General features: G+C 40.4%; 1 protein-coding gene across 3 annotated transcripts; it reads right to left on the bottom strand.

Moving 5' to 3' along the window:
- Positions 1-11,137: 11,137 nt before the first annotated feature.
- On the bottom strand, positions 11,138-16,302 carry rln3a (relaxin 3a). Of its 3 annotated transcripts, XM_020050878.2 has the most exons (3): positions 16,235-16,302; positions 12,185-12,505; positions 11,138-11,586 (listed from the first exon to the last, which is right to left on the bottom strand). In XM_020050878.2, the coding sequence occupies exons 2-3, from the start codon at positions 12,345-12,347 to the stop codon at positions 11,315-11,317; spliced, it is 435 nt and encodes a 144-aa protein (XP_019906437.1). In that variant the 5' UTR covers positions 12,348-12,505; positions 16,235-16,302; the 3' UTR covers positions 11,138-11,314. The 3 variants fall into 3 exon arrangements, with proteins under 3 accessions (XP_019906437.1, XP_010872774.2, XP_034151279.1); XM_010874472.3 differs by lacking the exon at positions 16,235-16,302 and having other exon boundaries at positions 12,185-12,559; XM_034295388.1 differs by lacking the exon at positions 16,235-16,302 and having other exon boundaries at positions 11,138-11,583; positions 12,185-12,559.
- Between the last annotated feature and the right edge of the window lie 1,198 nt (positions 16,303-17,500).

Raw genomic sequence — 17,500 nt, 5'->3', positions numbered from 1 at the left:
GCAACACCCACTGCTCGTAAATGCCCCGTGGAGCTAGCTACATTTACATAAAATAAATTTGGTAAGCATGACACAGTTAATTGCAATTGATGAGAGCTCTTATAGAAACTGTACAACATCTTAAGCTTTCCTGCTGCTGCCTTGATGCTCTGCCTAGAAATATGTTTTTAGCTGCTTGGTGATAGATCTGTAGGGAGGGGTGTTAGAGAGAGTGGTTCAAAAAGTTTACAACTTAGATGGTTACTGGGGGACAGCTAGGGAAGTGAGTGCACGGGAACGTAACCTTAGTGATGAAGAAATATGAATATATAATCTGACTCCATATTGTTTGTAAATAAATGTTATCATAAATGACCATATGTCAGAAGTCCATTGTAAAATGTTGCTACTCCTTTCGTCACGTGCCTGAGATTAAAATCACATGTGTTTTTGGATCCATCCAGACTGGTCAGAAACCCAGTACTCAGGGATGCTCACAATGGCATGTGTTCCTGAGCCTACGCATAGACCCAAAACTCAGGGATGCCCACGGTGGCATGTGTTCCTGAGCCTACCCAGAGACCCAGAACTCAGGGATGCCCACGGTGTTATGTGTTCCTGGGCCTACCCGGAGTCCCAAAATTCATGGATGCCCACGGTGGCTTGTGTTCCTGAGCCTACCCAGAGACCCAGAACTCAGGGATGCCCATGGTGGCATGTGTTCCTGGGCCTACCCAGAGACCCGGAACTCAGGGATGCCCACGGTGTTATGTGTTCCTGGGCCTACCCAGAGTCCCAAAACTCATGGATGCCCACGGTGGCATGTGTTCCTGAGCCTGCCCAGAGACCCAGAACTCATGGATGCCCACGGTGGCACGTGTTCCTGGGCCTACCCAGAGACCCAGGACTCAGGGATGCCCACGGTGGCATGTGGTCCATGGGTGTCTTTAACAATGACCAACTCCTAAATATAACTACAATACGTGTTGGTTAATGATGATAATCTCCAATAACCTTTTGGAGACATGGCTATTTATGCTAAAATCAGACATACCTAAAACACCCAAACCCAAATAGTCATTAGCATTACGTTACCTTGGCAAACATGATGAACCCAAAGGACAGCAACTGTCCCACTTAATCAAGAAGGAAGAGTATAGTAACATTCAAACTTTATCTCAGTCTATGTGATTTCATTCAATGTCTTTTGTCATACAGTTGTGCTCATAAGTTTGCAGAAATTGAGAAACTTTGGCATTGATTTTGAAAATATGACTGATCATGCAAAAATGTATTAATTTCATTTAAGGATAGTGATCATGTGAAGCCATTTATTATCACATAGGTGTTTGGCTCCATTTTAAATCATAATGATAACAGAAATGGCCCTGATCAAAAGTTTGTATACCCCTGTTACATACACACAAGGTGTCACACACAGGTGAAAATGGCAATTAAAGGTGAATTTCCCACACCTGTGGCTTTTTAAATGGCAATTAGTGTCTGTGTATTGTCAATGAGTTTGTTAGCTCTCATGTGGATACACTGAGCAGGCTCGATACTGAGCCATGGGGAGCAAAAAAGTGACAAGGCAATGGAACTTAATAAAAATGGAAAAGAGTATATAAAGATATCCAAAGCCTTGCAAATGCCTGTCAGTACTTTTTAATCACTTGTTAAGAAGTGGAACATTTGGGGATCTCTTGGTACCATGCAAAGGTCAGGTAGACCAAGAAAGATTTCAGCCAAAACTGCCAGAAGAATTGTTCGGGATACAAAGAAAAACCCTCAGGTAACCTCAGGAGAAATACAGGCTGCTCTGGAAAAAGACGGTGTGGTTGTTTCAAGGAGCACAATACGATAATACTTGAACAAAAATGAGCTGCATGGTCGAGTTGCCAGAAAGAAGCCTTTACTGCGCAAATGCCACAAAAAAGCCTGGTTACAATATAGCCAACAACACCTTGACACGCCTCACAGCTTCTGACATAATTTAATTTGGAGTGACAAGACCAAAATAAGGCTTTATGGTAACAGCCATAAGCGCTATGTTTGGAGAGGGGTCAACAAGGCCTATAGTGAACAGACTACCATCCCCACTGTGAAGCATGGTGGTGGCTCACTGATGTTTTGGGGGGGTGTGAGCTCTAAAGCTGCGATTGGGACACACTTGGAATTTATAGCACGACAATGACCCTAAGCACAAGTGGTGACCCTTCAGTGGTAACAGCAGAAAAAAGGTGAAGGTTTTGGAGTGGCCATCACAGTCTCCTGACCTTAATAACTCAAATGTATGGTTCATGCAAGACGATCAAAGACTTTGCATGACCTGGAGGAATTTTGCCAAGACGTATGGGCAGCTATACCACCTGCAAGAATGTGGGGCCTCAGACAACTTATACAAAAGACTGCACGCTGTCATTGATGCTGAAGGGTAATACACAGTACACAGAATTAAAAACTGTATTATGCAGACTTTTGAAAAGAGGTCAGTTCATTATTTTCTGAGTTGCCATGTTTTGTTTTATGATTGTGTCATTCTGTTATAACTTAGCGTTGAATATGAATCCCATAAAAAATAAAAGACATGTTTTGCCTGCTCACTCATGTTTTCATTACAAATGGTAAATATATTATATATTCTCCAAGGGTATGCAAACTTTTGAGCACAACTGTATAACACTAGGTTCAAGCATAGAAAACAAAAGTGTATTTGCTTCGACTACATGTTGAAAAAGCACTCTAGTCTGATTATGCTTATACCAATTATGTATCATTTGCAGAGACTGAAATACAATTTAATTGTATTTTGTTTCAGGATAAAAATTGTTTAAGAACAAACAACTGAAATACATTAATTTGAAAACTGAATTGCCTCTAAAAATAGTTTGAGATGTTTTGGTTACAGTCAGGAAAGAGACTGGTGGTTCAGAAAGCTGCTGAGTGCAGAATACAGACACACGCATACATATAGTGGGGCAAAAAAGTATTTAGTCAGCCAACAATTGTGCAAGTTCACCCACTTAAAAATATGAGGTACACTTCAACTATGAGAGAAAAAATGAGAAAAAAAATCCAGAAAATCACATTGTAGGATTTTTTATGAATTTATTGGTAAATTATGATGGAAAATAAGTATTTGGTCACCTACAAACAAACAAGAGTTCTGGCTCTCCCAGACCTGTAACTTCTTTAAGAGTCTCCTCTGTCCTCCACTCGTTACCTGTATTAATGGCACCTGTTTGAACTTGTTATCAGTATAAATGACACCTGTCCACAACCTGTACACATGCACAGTCATACTTACTGTGCTTGCCATGGTCAGTTTTTGTTTGAGTAGTCATTGCTTAGTTATGTGTGGTAGATGGCCATAATTAGGAGGTTGATGGTTGAGAATTCTGTTTAATGCAGTTACAATATACAGGTGCTGGTCATAAAATTTGAATATCATCAAAAAGTGAAAATTGTATAATGTATACATTCATTCCACACAGACTGATATATTTCAAGTGTTTATTTCTTTTAATTTTGATGATTTTTACTGACAACTAATGAAAACCCCAAATTCAGTATCTCAGAAAATTTGAATATTGTGAAAAGGTTCAATATTGAAGACACCTGGTGTCACACTCTAATAAGCTAATTAACCCAAAACACCTGCAAAGGCCTTTAAATGGTCTATCAGTCTAATTCTGTAGGCAACACAATAATGGGGAAGACTGCTGACTTGACAGCTGTCCAAAAGACGACCATTGACACCTTGCACAAGGAGGGCAAGACACAAAAGGTCATTGCTAAAGAGCCTGGCTGTTCGCAGAGCTCTGTGTCCAAGCACATTAATAGAGAGGCGAAGGGAAGGAAAAGATGTGGTAGAAAAAAGTGTACAAGCAATAGGGAAAACCGCACCATGGAGAGGATTGTGAAACAAAACCCATTCAAAAATGTAGGGGAGATTCACAAAGAGTGGACTGCAGCTGGAGTCAGTGCTTCAAGAACCACCACGCACAGACCTATGCAAGACATGGGTTTCAGCTGTCGCATTCCTTGTGTCAAGCCACTCTTGAACAAGACACAGCGTCAGAAGCATCTCGTCTGGGCTAAAGACAAAAAGGACTGGACTGCTGCTGAGTTATGTTCCCTGATGAAAGTAAATTTAGCATTTCCTTTGGAAATCAAGGTCCCAGAGTCAGGAGGAAGAGAGGAGAGGCACATAATCCATGTTGCTTGAAGTCCAGTGTAAAGTTTCCACAGTTAGTGATGGTTTGGGTTGCCATGTCATCTGCTGGTGTTGGTCCACTGTGTTTTCTGAGGTCCAAGGTCAACACAGCCGTCTACCAGGACGTTTTAGAGCACTTCATGCTTCCTGCTGCTGACCAACTTTATGGAGATGCCGATTTCATTTTCCAACAGGACTTGGCACCTGAACACAGTGATAAAGCTACCAGTACCTGGTTTAAGGATCATGGTATCCCTGTTCTTAATTGGCCAGCAAACTCGCCTGACCTTAACCCTATAGAAAATCTATGGGGAATTGTGAAGAGGAAGATGCGATACGCCAGACCCAACAATGCAGAATAGCTGAAGGCCACTATCAGAGTAACCTGGGCTCTCATAACACCTGAGCAGTGCCACAGACTGATCGACTCCATGCCACGCCGCATTGCTGCAGTAATTCAGGCAAAAGGAGCCCCAACTAAGTATTGAGTGCTGTACATGCTCATACTTTTCATGTTCATACTTTTCAGTTGTCCAACATTTATAAAAAAAAAAAAAATTTGTATTGTTTCACCTTTTGGATGATAATCTAATTTTATGACCAGCACCTGTATTTGATCTGAGCTTTTCATTGTACCAACTGAAACAAGACACACTTTTGCACACGTTTATACGGGATTACCGTTAATGTATTTTCCATTCAACACATCACACTAATGTGAACATGCTGTGTAAGGTACATTGTGCGGCGGAAGTGTGAAAAACTACTTCATTGTCAGCTGAACTGTTCTGAAGGTCCTTTGCCGAGACCTGTGGGTTCTGCTGTGTAGATCTGACCAGTTTTCATGCAAATCATTTAGATTTTCCCTCTTCCTTTGACTTGCACTGTTCAATTTAGCAGCATGTTCTAGAAAGTTTAAAGTGATAACAGGATGTGTTGAATTTGCTATAGTCTGTTGCAGAAAGGTGCCAAATTTCTCTTTGCACCATGTAGAGGTCAGGTCAACATCTGTTTACAGAAATATTAATTTATCTGGGGATGCCTGGAACAAGTCAATTTTATGATTTAGAATAATGACGTGGTTGTGGACTTAAAACATTGTTGAGAGCATTATAAAAGTGTTACGGGTCTTGGGAGATTAGGTCGAAAAGAGCACAACAGACATTATTCAAAGTCAATTAATGTAGCCCAAAAGCTTTAAGTTAATGGAGTAACCTAAAATAAATACACAGTTTATTTGCCTGTTAGACCACTCCATCAAATAGATCACTCAACCCAATTAAACCACTCCATCAAATATTCAAAACATTACATTACACCACTGACAAAACTAACTTGTTTCTTTATGTACTTTGTATTCAGCTTTGCACAGATTCTTTGTTACATGGCCAGATGAACACTTCCAAAACACTTTATGGTTTACTCTTGCTAAACAACTGATGTTTCTTGTCTCTTTGTCTCATCAAATTATATAGTTTTCTGGCTCTTGTCATTTTTGTTGTGTGGAACCCATGATTAGCTGATGGTTCAAAGACAGCTAATAGGTACCCTCATCAACAAAAATTGAAACAGAGAAGCTCAAAATTAACACTAAGTCCTCCTTTGTCCATTTCATCCATGAATGTTTCAGTGTCTTCAAAATCCTTAAACAAAAACATGAATAGGGAGGGAGCTTCTTGTTCTTCCTCTGTAGTTGAGGCCTCTCTATGTATCTGCACAGCACCCTCTATTTCCTCATCATTCAGGGGGGAGGTCTCAGAAGAGGCCCATGTTGGCCATTCTTTTACATCACAAAAACCTGGCATTTTCACAGGGGTGTGTAGACGTTTTATATCCACTGTATCTCACAAAATTGAGTACACCCCTCACATTTTTGCAAATATTTGATTATATATTTTCATGTGATAACACTGAAGAAATGACACTTTGCTACAATGTAAAGTAGTGAGTGTACAGCTTGTAAACCAGTGTACATTTGCTGTCCCCTCAAAATAACACAACACACAGCCATACCTGGTTATGGTCGACCTAGTACATGCATTTCCATTTTGGTATTCCTTGTGCACGAGGGATCTGATTGGCTGCATTGTGTATTCCTTGGAATATTTGATCTTGTTTACCGAGGTTGTTGTTAACTTGAAAGTTTTGAAATTGCAAGGTTTTGCTTTGTTTGGTGTACACTTGGGTGAACGCATTCATTGCGTCGTTAATGTGATTCTTTGGCGAGGCCCACTCTTTTGGCTTTTGCCTTAGTGCCAAATCTGCTAAATTTGCCTTCTTTATTCGCCTGATAACTTAGGATTGTATACGAGAATAATGTCCTAAATTTAATTAGAGGGATATATTGGAAATTTGTACAATGCTGCTTCTCTAATTTGGTAACATATGATGAGGGGTTAAAATAGTTTTTTTTTTATCTTAACTGATGAGTAATAGGAACAGTAATGGGAAATGGGAAATTGTGTTCTTCTGTTCATTGTGTTGTTTTGTTATTTGTTGGTTGTTAAACCAACTATAGAAAAGAGTGGAATTGTTATTTTGCTAAACTAGCAGAACAGAAGCACCAGAAGCAACAGAAGCACCACTATACTGTTACTGTTTACAACTGTTCTAATCTATTTAGACAAAGGAAGCAGAAAGACATTGGAAATACAGGTTTGAGAGTTTGGTAGGACTGGGTTCTAATGCATCAGCAAGATGCAACAAGCTAATGTAATGGACATATTTCTGATTGTGTACTGTGCATTTGCAACACATTTTCTCAAGGAGAATTCACTGACAGGTACAGGACACTTGGAAGCGATTCAGCAATAAGACTGGTTGGAGCCCAGAGAGACTGATTTTGGCTTAAAGGACAACTATGAGGTGGGCTGAGATGAGATGGATCTCACACACACACAGACTGTCCTACAGCTACGAGCAGACTCTACCCTGGGGTGCCGCATGTCTACAGTGATGCCTGGTTCCTGACAGCTTGGACTAATTCTTGTCCTGATGATTCTGCCATGAGATGGAGAAGGCAACCTCCAACCGAAATGATGGAGGCTAAGGAAAGCTCCGGTTCTGGACAACGTTTACTGGGGCGCAGAAAGACCAACTGCATGACATCATGCCACGGTTGGTTGGGTCCATACCAGGTACACCTCATCTGCTGTCCAGGTAGCTGAGAGAGGAACCTGGGGTCGACGACACACGCTACAGGAAGGCTTCGGTGTTTAAAGATAAGGCACAGTGAATTGAAGTCACCGAGGGAAAAGTGAATTTTCTGGTACTAGTAACCATCACTTCCGACCCGGCCTGCAGCTGTAGAGCCTTTGGATAAAACTGGTCATTCTGGCATTCACAAAGGAGAACACACAGATTCTCCTGACCTGGCTGATAAAGCAGCTATAATGGACAACTAGAGCTATGTAATGATAACCTGCATTTGAGCTATGAAGGACAACACCTTGGAATATGCATCTGACTTTTACGTTCTGTTACACCGGCCTGCCAAGAAATGGTTCATAACTGGCTGTCTGACGTTTGGTGGAGCAGAACATTTGTGATGACTTTGGAAGTACATCTAATTGGCACCATAGGGAGGACTTCTCAGTGTATCAAGTAATTGGCATCAGAAGACTTTGTAACAGTGACTAATTGAAGGATGTATTCAGTGATAGGTGTTTACACACCCATGTGTCGATGCTACAAACCCCATACTGTCCGTATATGTGTCACTTGAATTCATTTCCTTTGACCAATGATTTTAACATGAACGGTTTTGCTGTACTATGTTATAATTCTGTATAATGAAAATGTGTCATCTTGGAGTTAATACGAAGATAATGGTCTAGAAGCATTTAAATGAGGATCCAGACATTTCAGATTTGTTCCGTTCTCTACTCATTAGTGTAATGATATTGACTGGGTCATGTTGTTAAAGAGTACTGTTTTGTTGCAGTCTACATCCTAATGAGTAAACTGTTTAAGGATTGATACCAAAAAGGTTTGGATTGTTATCAAGAGGATGGATTGTTATGGACATTTTGTACTAAGGTACATTTGGGAAATGTCTGTCTTTCTATTGGCTGGTATGTAAATCTTTACTTTGATTGTGACACACGTCTGTATTATATCAGAGGATTATTAGATACTTTGACCATGATCTCCTGCCTAGACCAAGAAGGGTGCCAGACCTTTGTTTCTTAGGAATGTGGTCCTTGGGGGGGAAGTAATGTCAGTTGGCCCCTTTAGGTAAACACAACAGTAAACATTATGGCAGGAAGGATAAGGTGGGGTGACAGCCCTCCCTTTAGGTAAAACCTATGTGACACAAGACAGATGGCCAGCAACTTAGCACACCCCCTTTTCCCCTATAAATACGAACTGTTCATGTATTAATTTAGAGACTCCTCGGAAGATTATGTTTGTAAGTGTTTGACGGGTCTACCTATTTGCAAATAAAATATTAAACTGTGCCGAGAGAATTTTGTCTCTGTACTTCCTCCTTTAAGAGTTCTGATCGATGGAATTGCCATCACAAAAGCACTGAGTGTACAGCTTGTATAACAGTGTAAATTTGATGTCCCCTCAAAATAACTCAACACACAGCCATTAATGTCTAAACCGCTGGCAACAAAAGTGAGTATACTCCTAAGTGAAAATGTCCAAATTGGGCACAAAGTATCAATATTTTGTGTGGCCACCATTATTTTCTAGGACTGCCTTAACCCTCTTGGACATGGAGTTCACCAGAGCGTCACATGCTGCCACTGGAGTCTACTTCCACTCCTCCATGACGACATCACGCAGCTGGTGGATGTTAGAGACCTTGCACTCCTCCACCTCCCATTTGAGGATGCCCCACAGATGCTCAATAGGGTTTAGGTCTGGAGACATGCTTGGCCAGTCCATCACCTCTACCCTCAACTTCTTTAACAAGGCAGTGGTCTTCTTTGGAGGTGTGTTTGGGGTCTTTATCATGTTGGAACACTGCCCTGCGGCCCAGTCTCTGCAAGGAGGGGATCATGCTCTGCTTCAGTATGTCACAGTACATGTTGACATTCATGGTTCCCTCAATAAACTGTAGTTCCTCAGTGCCGGCAGCCCTCATGCAGCCCCAGACCATGACCCTCCCACCACCGTGCTTGACTGTAGGCAAGACACACTTGTCTTTGTACTCCTCACCTGGTTGCCGCCACACACGCTTGACACCATCTGAACCAAATAAGTTCCAGTAATCCATGTTTTTAGTCTGCTTGTCTTCAGCAAACTGTTTGCAGGCTTTCTTGTGCATCATCTTTAGAAGAGGCTTCCGTCTGGGACGACAGCCATGCAGACCAAATTGAAGACCAATTCTTATAGCCTAGGCTATTCATTCTTTTTTTCAGATGGCTAATTGGGCCCAATTTGGAAATTTTCACTTAGGGGTGTACTCACTTTTGTTGCCAGCGCTTTAGACATTAATTGCTGTGTGTTGAGTCATTTTGAGGGGACAGCAAATGTACACTGTTATACAAGCTGTACACTCACTACTTTACATTGTAGCAAAGTGTAAAATGAAAAGATGAAATAATACAATCAAATATTTGCTAAAATGTGAGGGGTGTACTCACTTTTGTGAGATACTGTAGCTAGAGGATGTCATATGGAAGCACTTACCGACATCTTTGTCATTGACCCTGTAATTCTTCATTAACACATGAACTCATAACAAACATCACACCAATGTCAAATGTCAATGGGCATAACTTTATGTTCAGTAACCCCCATATTAAGTAACTAAATACTTAACTAAAAACTAAGTAACTAAAAACTAAATACCAACTTGCACTCTGCAAATATGCCCTCCTCATAGATTGAGTGATTTGAGAGTTGAGCGAGTAAACAGTTTGCACGTAGGGTTAGGGACTGATTGTGTTTTTAATGACATGTGGTATCCGGACGATAAAGCCCCCTGAAAATATGAAAATGGTTGACCCTCTCCTAAGCAAAATATACAGCTCCGGAAATAATTAAGAGGCCGTCACTGGCCTTCTAGGCCCCACCGTTCCTCTTTTCATCATTCCATTAGTCTTGTTTTCACACACCTGGTACACATCCCCTCATTAGTCTTAGTATATCTACTCCTTCTACTCCCTCATGTGGTTAGCACCATGGTCTTGTAGTGGATGCAGGCTTCTACCAGAAGACAATGGAGCTTGTGGAGGAGAGGGGTGACATGGGTGCTTTGGGAAGGTTGAACACAAGACAGGCAGCAGCGTTCTGGATAAGTTACAGGGGCTTGATGGCACAACCGGGGGGCTCAGCCAACAGTGCATTGCATTAGTCCAGATAGGAGATGATAAGTGAACCTGAAATGTTTCCTGTGTAAAGTAGGGTTATATTTTGTGGATGTTGTAAAGCATGAACCTACATGTGTGAGTCACTGCTTTAAACTCACTCTTGGCGCGCTCTTGTCAAGTGTCACACTCAAGTTTGCACAAGGTAAAGTGCCTGGCACCAATATCCCAGACTGTTACTGTGAACTGTGGCTATGGTGACCAAGGTATCACATGACTGTCTTGTATAAACAGGTTTGAAAAGATAATTGTATTGTAAATTGTATTAACCTCTACATATCTTTTTGTTTCCTTTTTGAACAGTTTTTCTGACTGAATTATCAATGGATATGATGTTCCTAGAATGTTCTAAATTTACCAAATGGAAACCACAGGGAAATGTTACATAAAAGCTTTAAAATTCAGCTAAAATAATGTAATTATGTTATATGAACATTCTCAAAACCATGTGATTCTACCTTACCAGAATAGCAACATACCCTAAAGGTTCTCTTTTGGTTAATAAGAAATGCTTTCCCGCAATGTTCTGAGAGGCTCGTTGGGAAAACACAGCAAAAGTCAGAATGTATTGCAAATCAAATATTTATTAGAACCTTCATAACAGGTTCAGATTCCAAAATAAAAATAGTCATTAAATAGTCTGTAAGTAAACCCAGGAATGATAACATTGAGTGAACTACTGAATACTGGGGAAGAATATTAACAAAATGGAAGAGAGATTGGGAGAGAAAGATAGGAAAAAAACCAGACAAATGGGAAAGGTGTTTGTGTGTAGGAAAACAGTGGTAGTTTATTCTCAGCAAAGGGAGCTGATTTCCCCCTTGCTACAGCCCCACTTGCAGCAGGCATTGGAAAGGCCCACCACCACATCACGGCCTTTGCGGTCAGATGTACGAAGGGCCTCCAGCACCTCCTCTGACATGAGAGAGCGGGCAGGTCTGCTGAACACCTCCCTCTCCTCTCCTCCCTCTCTGGACCAGCCAGGGGCCACAAGGCCGGAGATCTGCTGGAAGGGTTTCTCAGGGATATGGGAGTCTTCATTCCAACCTTCAGATGAGTCCTCGTCTGCTGAAATGTAGTGTAGAACAGGATAAGTTCACATAATTGACTGCTGTTCAAATTTTACATTCAAAGCTCAAAGACTGGTATTTTTTAAATAAACTACCTACTGTTTCTTTGCATAACATGTAAATGAATCCACACATTGCAGCATATAATTATACATTTTCAAAATATATAAATATGCAATATGTGTGGATGTTTATATTGTGTGGACGTTTAATATGTGTGGAATTTATATTCCAGACACACGTATGCTCCCAACAGGTGAAGCCGGTGATATCAAAAAAGGCCAACACAGGAAAAGTGGTCCAATTCAACATAAAGCACTTGAAGATGGAAACTGTAGCAGTTAAATTATCATTTCACATATTACAGCATCAAATACATCAAACAATGTCACCAATGTCTTTATGTGTACAATAATGTTATACAATTTTCATGTTTTTGATGGCCTTTTCCTTTTTTAAAGCTAAAACGTAATTTAAAATTACTACTCAACCATCAATCACAGCTCAATTAAATCAGGAGCATTACCGCTGGTCACTGTGCACACTTAAGATACACATAACGCAGAAAGATAGCTTGTCTACCCAGCATGCCTCACCTGAATTCCCAAGTGACCGTCTCCAGCGAGATCCTCCACAGGTGAAGATGACTGCCCGGATGAACTCACGACCACAGAGCTTCACTCCATACGTGGGGCCCTCCATTGCCTGCATCCCAGCCACCAGCAGACATACAGCTAATGCCAATGCTTTCCACATCATGTTCCAGGACGTAAAAGAACGAGAGAGCGAAAGTGGAGGTGTTTCTCAGTCTTTGGTGGTGACTATTGTGTGACTTCTCTAGTGTCCTGGGTTGCTTTATAAAGGGGTCCACAGCCATGTGAGGAAGGTGTGGAACCTGCGCACACACGCGGGCCCTCCTACATAGGAGTCATAGATAGAAGAAAGAGATAGGTCCAGAGACCTTTACAGAGACAGACCATGGACCAAAGGTGGTATAATTATCCAATACTGCCCAAACAGCCTATGGCGTCAGAGTTAGTTGTAATCTGATTTAGAAAAAAGGTTGATGAGAACCATATTTAATTTTGAATCCATTTCCTTTTCTGTGGTCATCCTTCACCTCAAATCCACTTAAAGACCAGATAAGTCTGCTCACACAAAGCAGTGTTAAAACATCACATTAAAATGACTGCTTGTCCCATTGCAATTACCCTGCTAAAGGACTAAAATCAAAAATATCTTAGTGTAAATTAAGAGACAAAATTATTTGGCAAATGTCATTTAAAAACTACTACATAATGAAAGATTGCACAATTGTACCTATTGTAGTTTGACGTAAATGATTTTGTTACGGGGGACGAAAGGGAATAAATACATTGTTTGGAAGCTGTGGATGACATGATGTTATAAGGACCAGGTTGAAAATGGAGCTAGAACACTGCTGCTACAATTTAGCTCACAGACACCCAAGCTGGCACCAGAAATATCTTGAATGCGACCAGGCAATGCAACCCTGGTCAGTTCCTTACCCCTCATTTGACACAGTGAGCTACGACTTCAAGTCAGTGACTTTAATGCTGCTCCATTTTGTTCCACTTCATGTTTTTCTTTACTTTACATCACTACATAAAGATAAATATAGTATTCTTTACTTTACAGAGATATTTACGTAACATGGTATTTCAAGGTATTGTGAATGTCTGAGAATTATCAAATTCAAGTTTATAAGGCTAATTGTTCATTAGAAAGCCCTTTCCCAATTATGTTAGCACAGCTGAAAACTTTTGTGCTGATTAAATAAACATTAAAACTCATCTTCTTTACACTAGTTCAATATCTTCAGCATCAGCATTTGTGGTTTTGATTATAGGCTCAAAATGGCCTGAACATTCTTCAGGAAGTCATCAGTCTATTCTTGTTCAGAGAAATTGCCAAGAAACTGAAGATCTTGAACAATGTGTAAAAAAGGAAACCACTCACGGATTTTCCCATGAGACCAATAGTACATTTAAATCAGCACAAAGTCAATGGCTGTGATGGAAGAAAATTGGATAAAACTTTGTAGTTACTTCATAATACTAAGCAAAAGTACACAAGGAATGGAAGGAAGCCTGTACAGAAATAAAATATTCAAAATACGCTTAATGTTTGTCACAATGTACTACTGCAAAGAATGTCGCAAATAAATTAGCTTTTTGTTCTAAATGTACAAATTCACCACAACACATCAATTCTCTTCATATTTTCAAGCATACTGTGTCAGATACCATACAAAAAATAAAAAATGTCGCAACTCTAAGTACATCTGACATTGACTGAGTCACAAAAAACATCTAGAAAGACATTTCACATTTAAATCCATTATGTTCATACAAAGTATGTGAATAACTTTTGATAAGATTTTTCTTCTCTGTTGTAAAAATAACTTTCACTATGCTCATTGTTCCTAATTGATCATCACTCAACCATTGTGTGAAGCTACTGTTTGTATTGTACATTGTTTTGCCTACTATGTTCAGATTGAAAATTAAAAAATCATTACCCTAAGGCCATAGATTTGTATGTGACCTCAGTGGGATTCAACCCGCAACCTTGGTGTTGGTAGTGTGAGCCCCATGTACAATATAATTCCATTATAAACAGGACATGATTGACATCCACAGTAGTACCACAACTGTTAACCACATAACCATATAAATCATGTGAACACTGGCAATGTCTTCCAACATGGAGCAGGATGGACAACAAGGCAAAGGAATAAATCAGAAAACCCCTGGACAGGCTCAAAACGACAAACTGAACTGCTGTGAACCATCACAAGTACACCTCTGTTGATAAAGCAGGTTTCTACCGGGCCAAAACCCGACATTGTGTGCACAACATCATTGGCCAATGAGCAACTGCCCATGTGTCTGGACAACGTGAGGGAAACATATTCCTGTGTGTAGCCATACCTGAAGATGGGGTGGTAGGACATGCAGTGGCTGTACCTCATTGAAGTCCTCAATGAAATTGTGTGTGATAATGTTGTGTTCTACCATTCAGAGGTGATTCAGGAATGGTTTTGGGCCAATCTTCGTTTCCTGACCCTAGACCTGGCCCCATAATCTCCTTTTCATTATGGAGGTGGTGTCTAGCAAAATATTGAAACTCGGCATGATGTCAATGATCTAATGTTGAAATGTTATACCAACTCTCAGAAGATTTGTGGCGTGGTGGTTAAAGACTCCTATGTGGGAGATCCGCACTTGAATCCAGGGAGGGCATCAACGATTATCACTTTTTATTGCGGGTCAGCTAAACTAGGCTTGCCTGGTTTCTTGTTCAAAACTCGTACACTTTTTCCAATTCTTATTTCTTTCACATTGATGTATTTATGTGTAGTACCAAAACGAAACATGTATCACGTTTTGTAGTACAATATTTAATGATGCATAGAGGCCCCCAGCCAGGACCTGAGAGTATCCCCTTCCAAGGTGCGGACTCCCGAACGTGCAAACAGGAACACCCGAGGGGGGGGGGGGGGGGGCTTGGGGGGGAAGTCGCACAGACACTTAGCTCCGCCCCCGGAGCAGGATGAGACGCCGGGACAGGTGGAGGCTCCGCCCCCGGAGCAGGACGAGGCACCAGGACAGGTTGAGGCACCTCCCCCCGGAGCAGGACTTGGCACCGGGAGCAGGTGGCGGCTCATTGTCCCACCTGTCCAAGGGGGGCACTGGAGGCTCAGGGCAGGAGACCGGCACTCGAGTTCTGGTGCGGGGAACCGGTGCTGGGACCCGGTCCCGGAGCGTGGGACACCGAAAAGTCTCTCCTTACTCCTCCCAAGGCTGCAGGGGCTCTCTCCAGAGCTTTTTCGAGTATCTATTTGGAGTCTTGTACTAAGAGTTTTGAAACATTGCACCTTACTATTCATAGTAGTTTTCAAAGCGACTGAAAAAAACTAAAGTAACATGACAGTGTTCGGTTAGAGTTGACTTAAGACAAAGCAGTTAAATCATCAACATTTTGTTGTTCTGCCTCAAAATCGGGAAAAAGATTGAATTGAAGATTTAATATTTTCCATTGGTGCTGTATTTGGTCACTGTGGCATGACTTATTACAGTCTATCCTGCAGTTGGAAATGTTGCTATAATTACAGGTCAAGCATCATATGGACAACACTGTGTTTGTTTAAACACAAATAGCCAGATTAATGCATATAGAACTTAGTATTTGTACATATAGAACTTATTATTAGTGCATATAGAACGTATTATTAGTGCATATAGAACTTATTATTAGTGCATATATAACTTATTATTAGTACATATAGAACTTATTATTAGTGCATACAGAACTTATTATTAGTACATATAGAACTTATTGTTAGTGCATATAGAACTTATTGTTAGTGCATATAGAACTTATTATTAGTACATATAGAACTTATTAGTACATATAGAACTTTTTATTAGTGCATATAGAATTTATTATTAGTACATATAGAACTTATTATTGGTGCATATAGAACTTATTATTAGTGCATATAGAACTTATTATTAGTACATACAGAACTTATTATTAGTTCATACAGAACTTTCAAGTATAACTCAATTGCTCACTTGTGCAACTTGTGATAGTTTTTTGTGCTGACCCTGTGTACTTACAGTGAGTCTGAATAATTTCTGGATTGGATCCTCCGCTCTTTTCCCCTCTGAAAAAAGAAAGGTTTGAGGTTACAAGTGTGGAGTTCCCAGACAGAACGAGGCAGAGCGGCTGACATTTCCAAAGCAGATAACACGGAAGTCATCATCATCAAAACAAAGGCTGCCACCCTATCTGTGCCACCACATAGTCAAAGGTCCCCCATTTCAGAAGTGACAATGGAATTATGAATTTGAAATGAATGTATTGATAACAATGCCAACAACATGGTATTTCAGGGGGACTCGTTTCCACATTGTTTATTCGTGACCTGGTGACGTTAAGAGAGTGACATTGATGACAACTTGACACATTGCTTTTGTTATACTTTGTGAGCAGTATGTAAGACTTTGTATATTTGTGGAAGTGTGTGTTTGTTTACATTTATGTGTATGTTATTTATATGTGTATGTTATTTATATGTGTTTGGGTGTAAGTGTGTGTGTATGTGTGTGTGTGTGTGTGTGTGTGAGAGAGAGAGAGAGAGAGAGAGAGAAAGAACTGTTGCATTAAATGACAAATGTGCTGACCTCTACATTTATTTAGAGGTATTTGAAAGCCCAATTTACACCCACAAAAACTGCTTGGTACGTCTCAAACATGCCAGTGTAAATTTCTAACACAATGGAAATGATTATGCAAACTAAGATAAGTCTAGCTAGCTTTTTATTTAATCTCTTGTTGTGTAAATAAGCTCTAATTGTCAGAAAGTAAATACTGAAACCATTGTAGAAAGAGTACTGGTATTGTAAGATAGTACAACAATGTTAAGGCACTAGTCCTACTCAACAGGGTTTTGGCCCAATTTTTTGTTCAGCTGATTGATGAAGATCCAATTAAATCGTTCTACCATTCTATCACATTGTGGTTAATAGGGACCGATACTGGTCTTTTTAACTGTCAAGCTTTTTTGGTGTACAAACTCTCTGGGATAACCTGACAAAGAAACAGCCACAGTTGTAGAAGGCCAGTAGCACAGTTGGCAGGCAAGTTCCAGCGGATAAAGGGCCTGCATAAAGGTAACCTTGTTACATTAATGATACACTACACAGTGGCACAGATGAGAAACACTGCCTCTTTTAGTTTTTAAAAAGCTATTGACAAATTAGTAGGAGTAAAATAGTCAAAATTCTGTATGCTAACCACTAGACTCTTAAACCAGGCCTAGAATGTTGCAAGGCCTGGGGAATACCAAAAGGTTTTTTGTTGGAAATGGTTGGGACAGTAAC

The sequence above is a fragment of the Esox lucius genome, chromosome 11 (assembly GCF_011004845.1).
Source record: "Esox lucius isolate fEsoLuc1 chromosome 11, fEsoLuc1.pri, whole genome shotgun sequence".
Classification (NCBI taxonomy): domain Eukaryota; kingdom Metazoa; phylum Chordata; class Actinopteri; order Esociformes; family Esocidae; genus Esox; species Esox lucius.
The sequence above is the reverse complement of the archived record's forward strand: the minus strand, read 5'-3'. Positions and strand labels throughout refer to the sequence as shown.

What these genes read in the sequence shown, in the direction of transcription:
- rln3a (XM_020050878.2), bottom strand. Translation starts at nt 12,347, where the DNA reads ATGATGTGGAAAGCATTGGCATTAGCTGTATGTCTGCTGGTGGCTGGG. An exon ending in ACGGTCACTTGGGAATTCAG is followed by an intron (nt 11,587 to 12,184) that starts GTGAGGCATGCT and finishes ACTACATTTCAG; the next exon opens with CAGACGAGGACTCATCTGAA.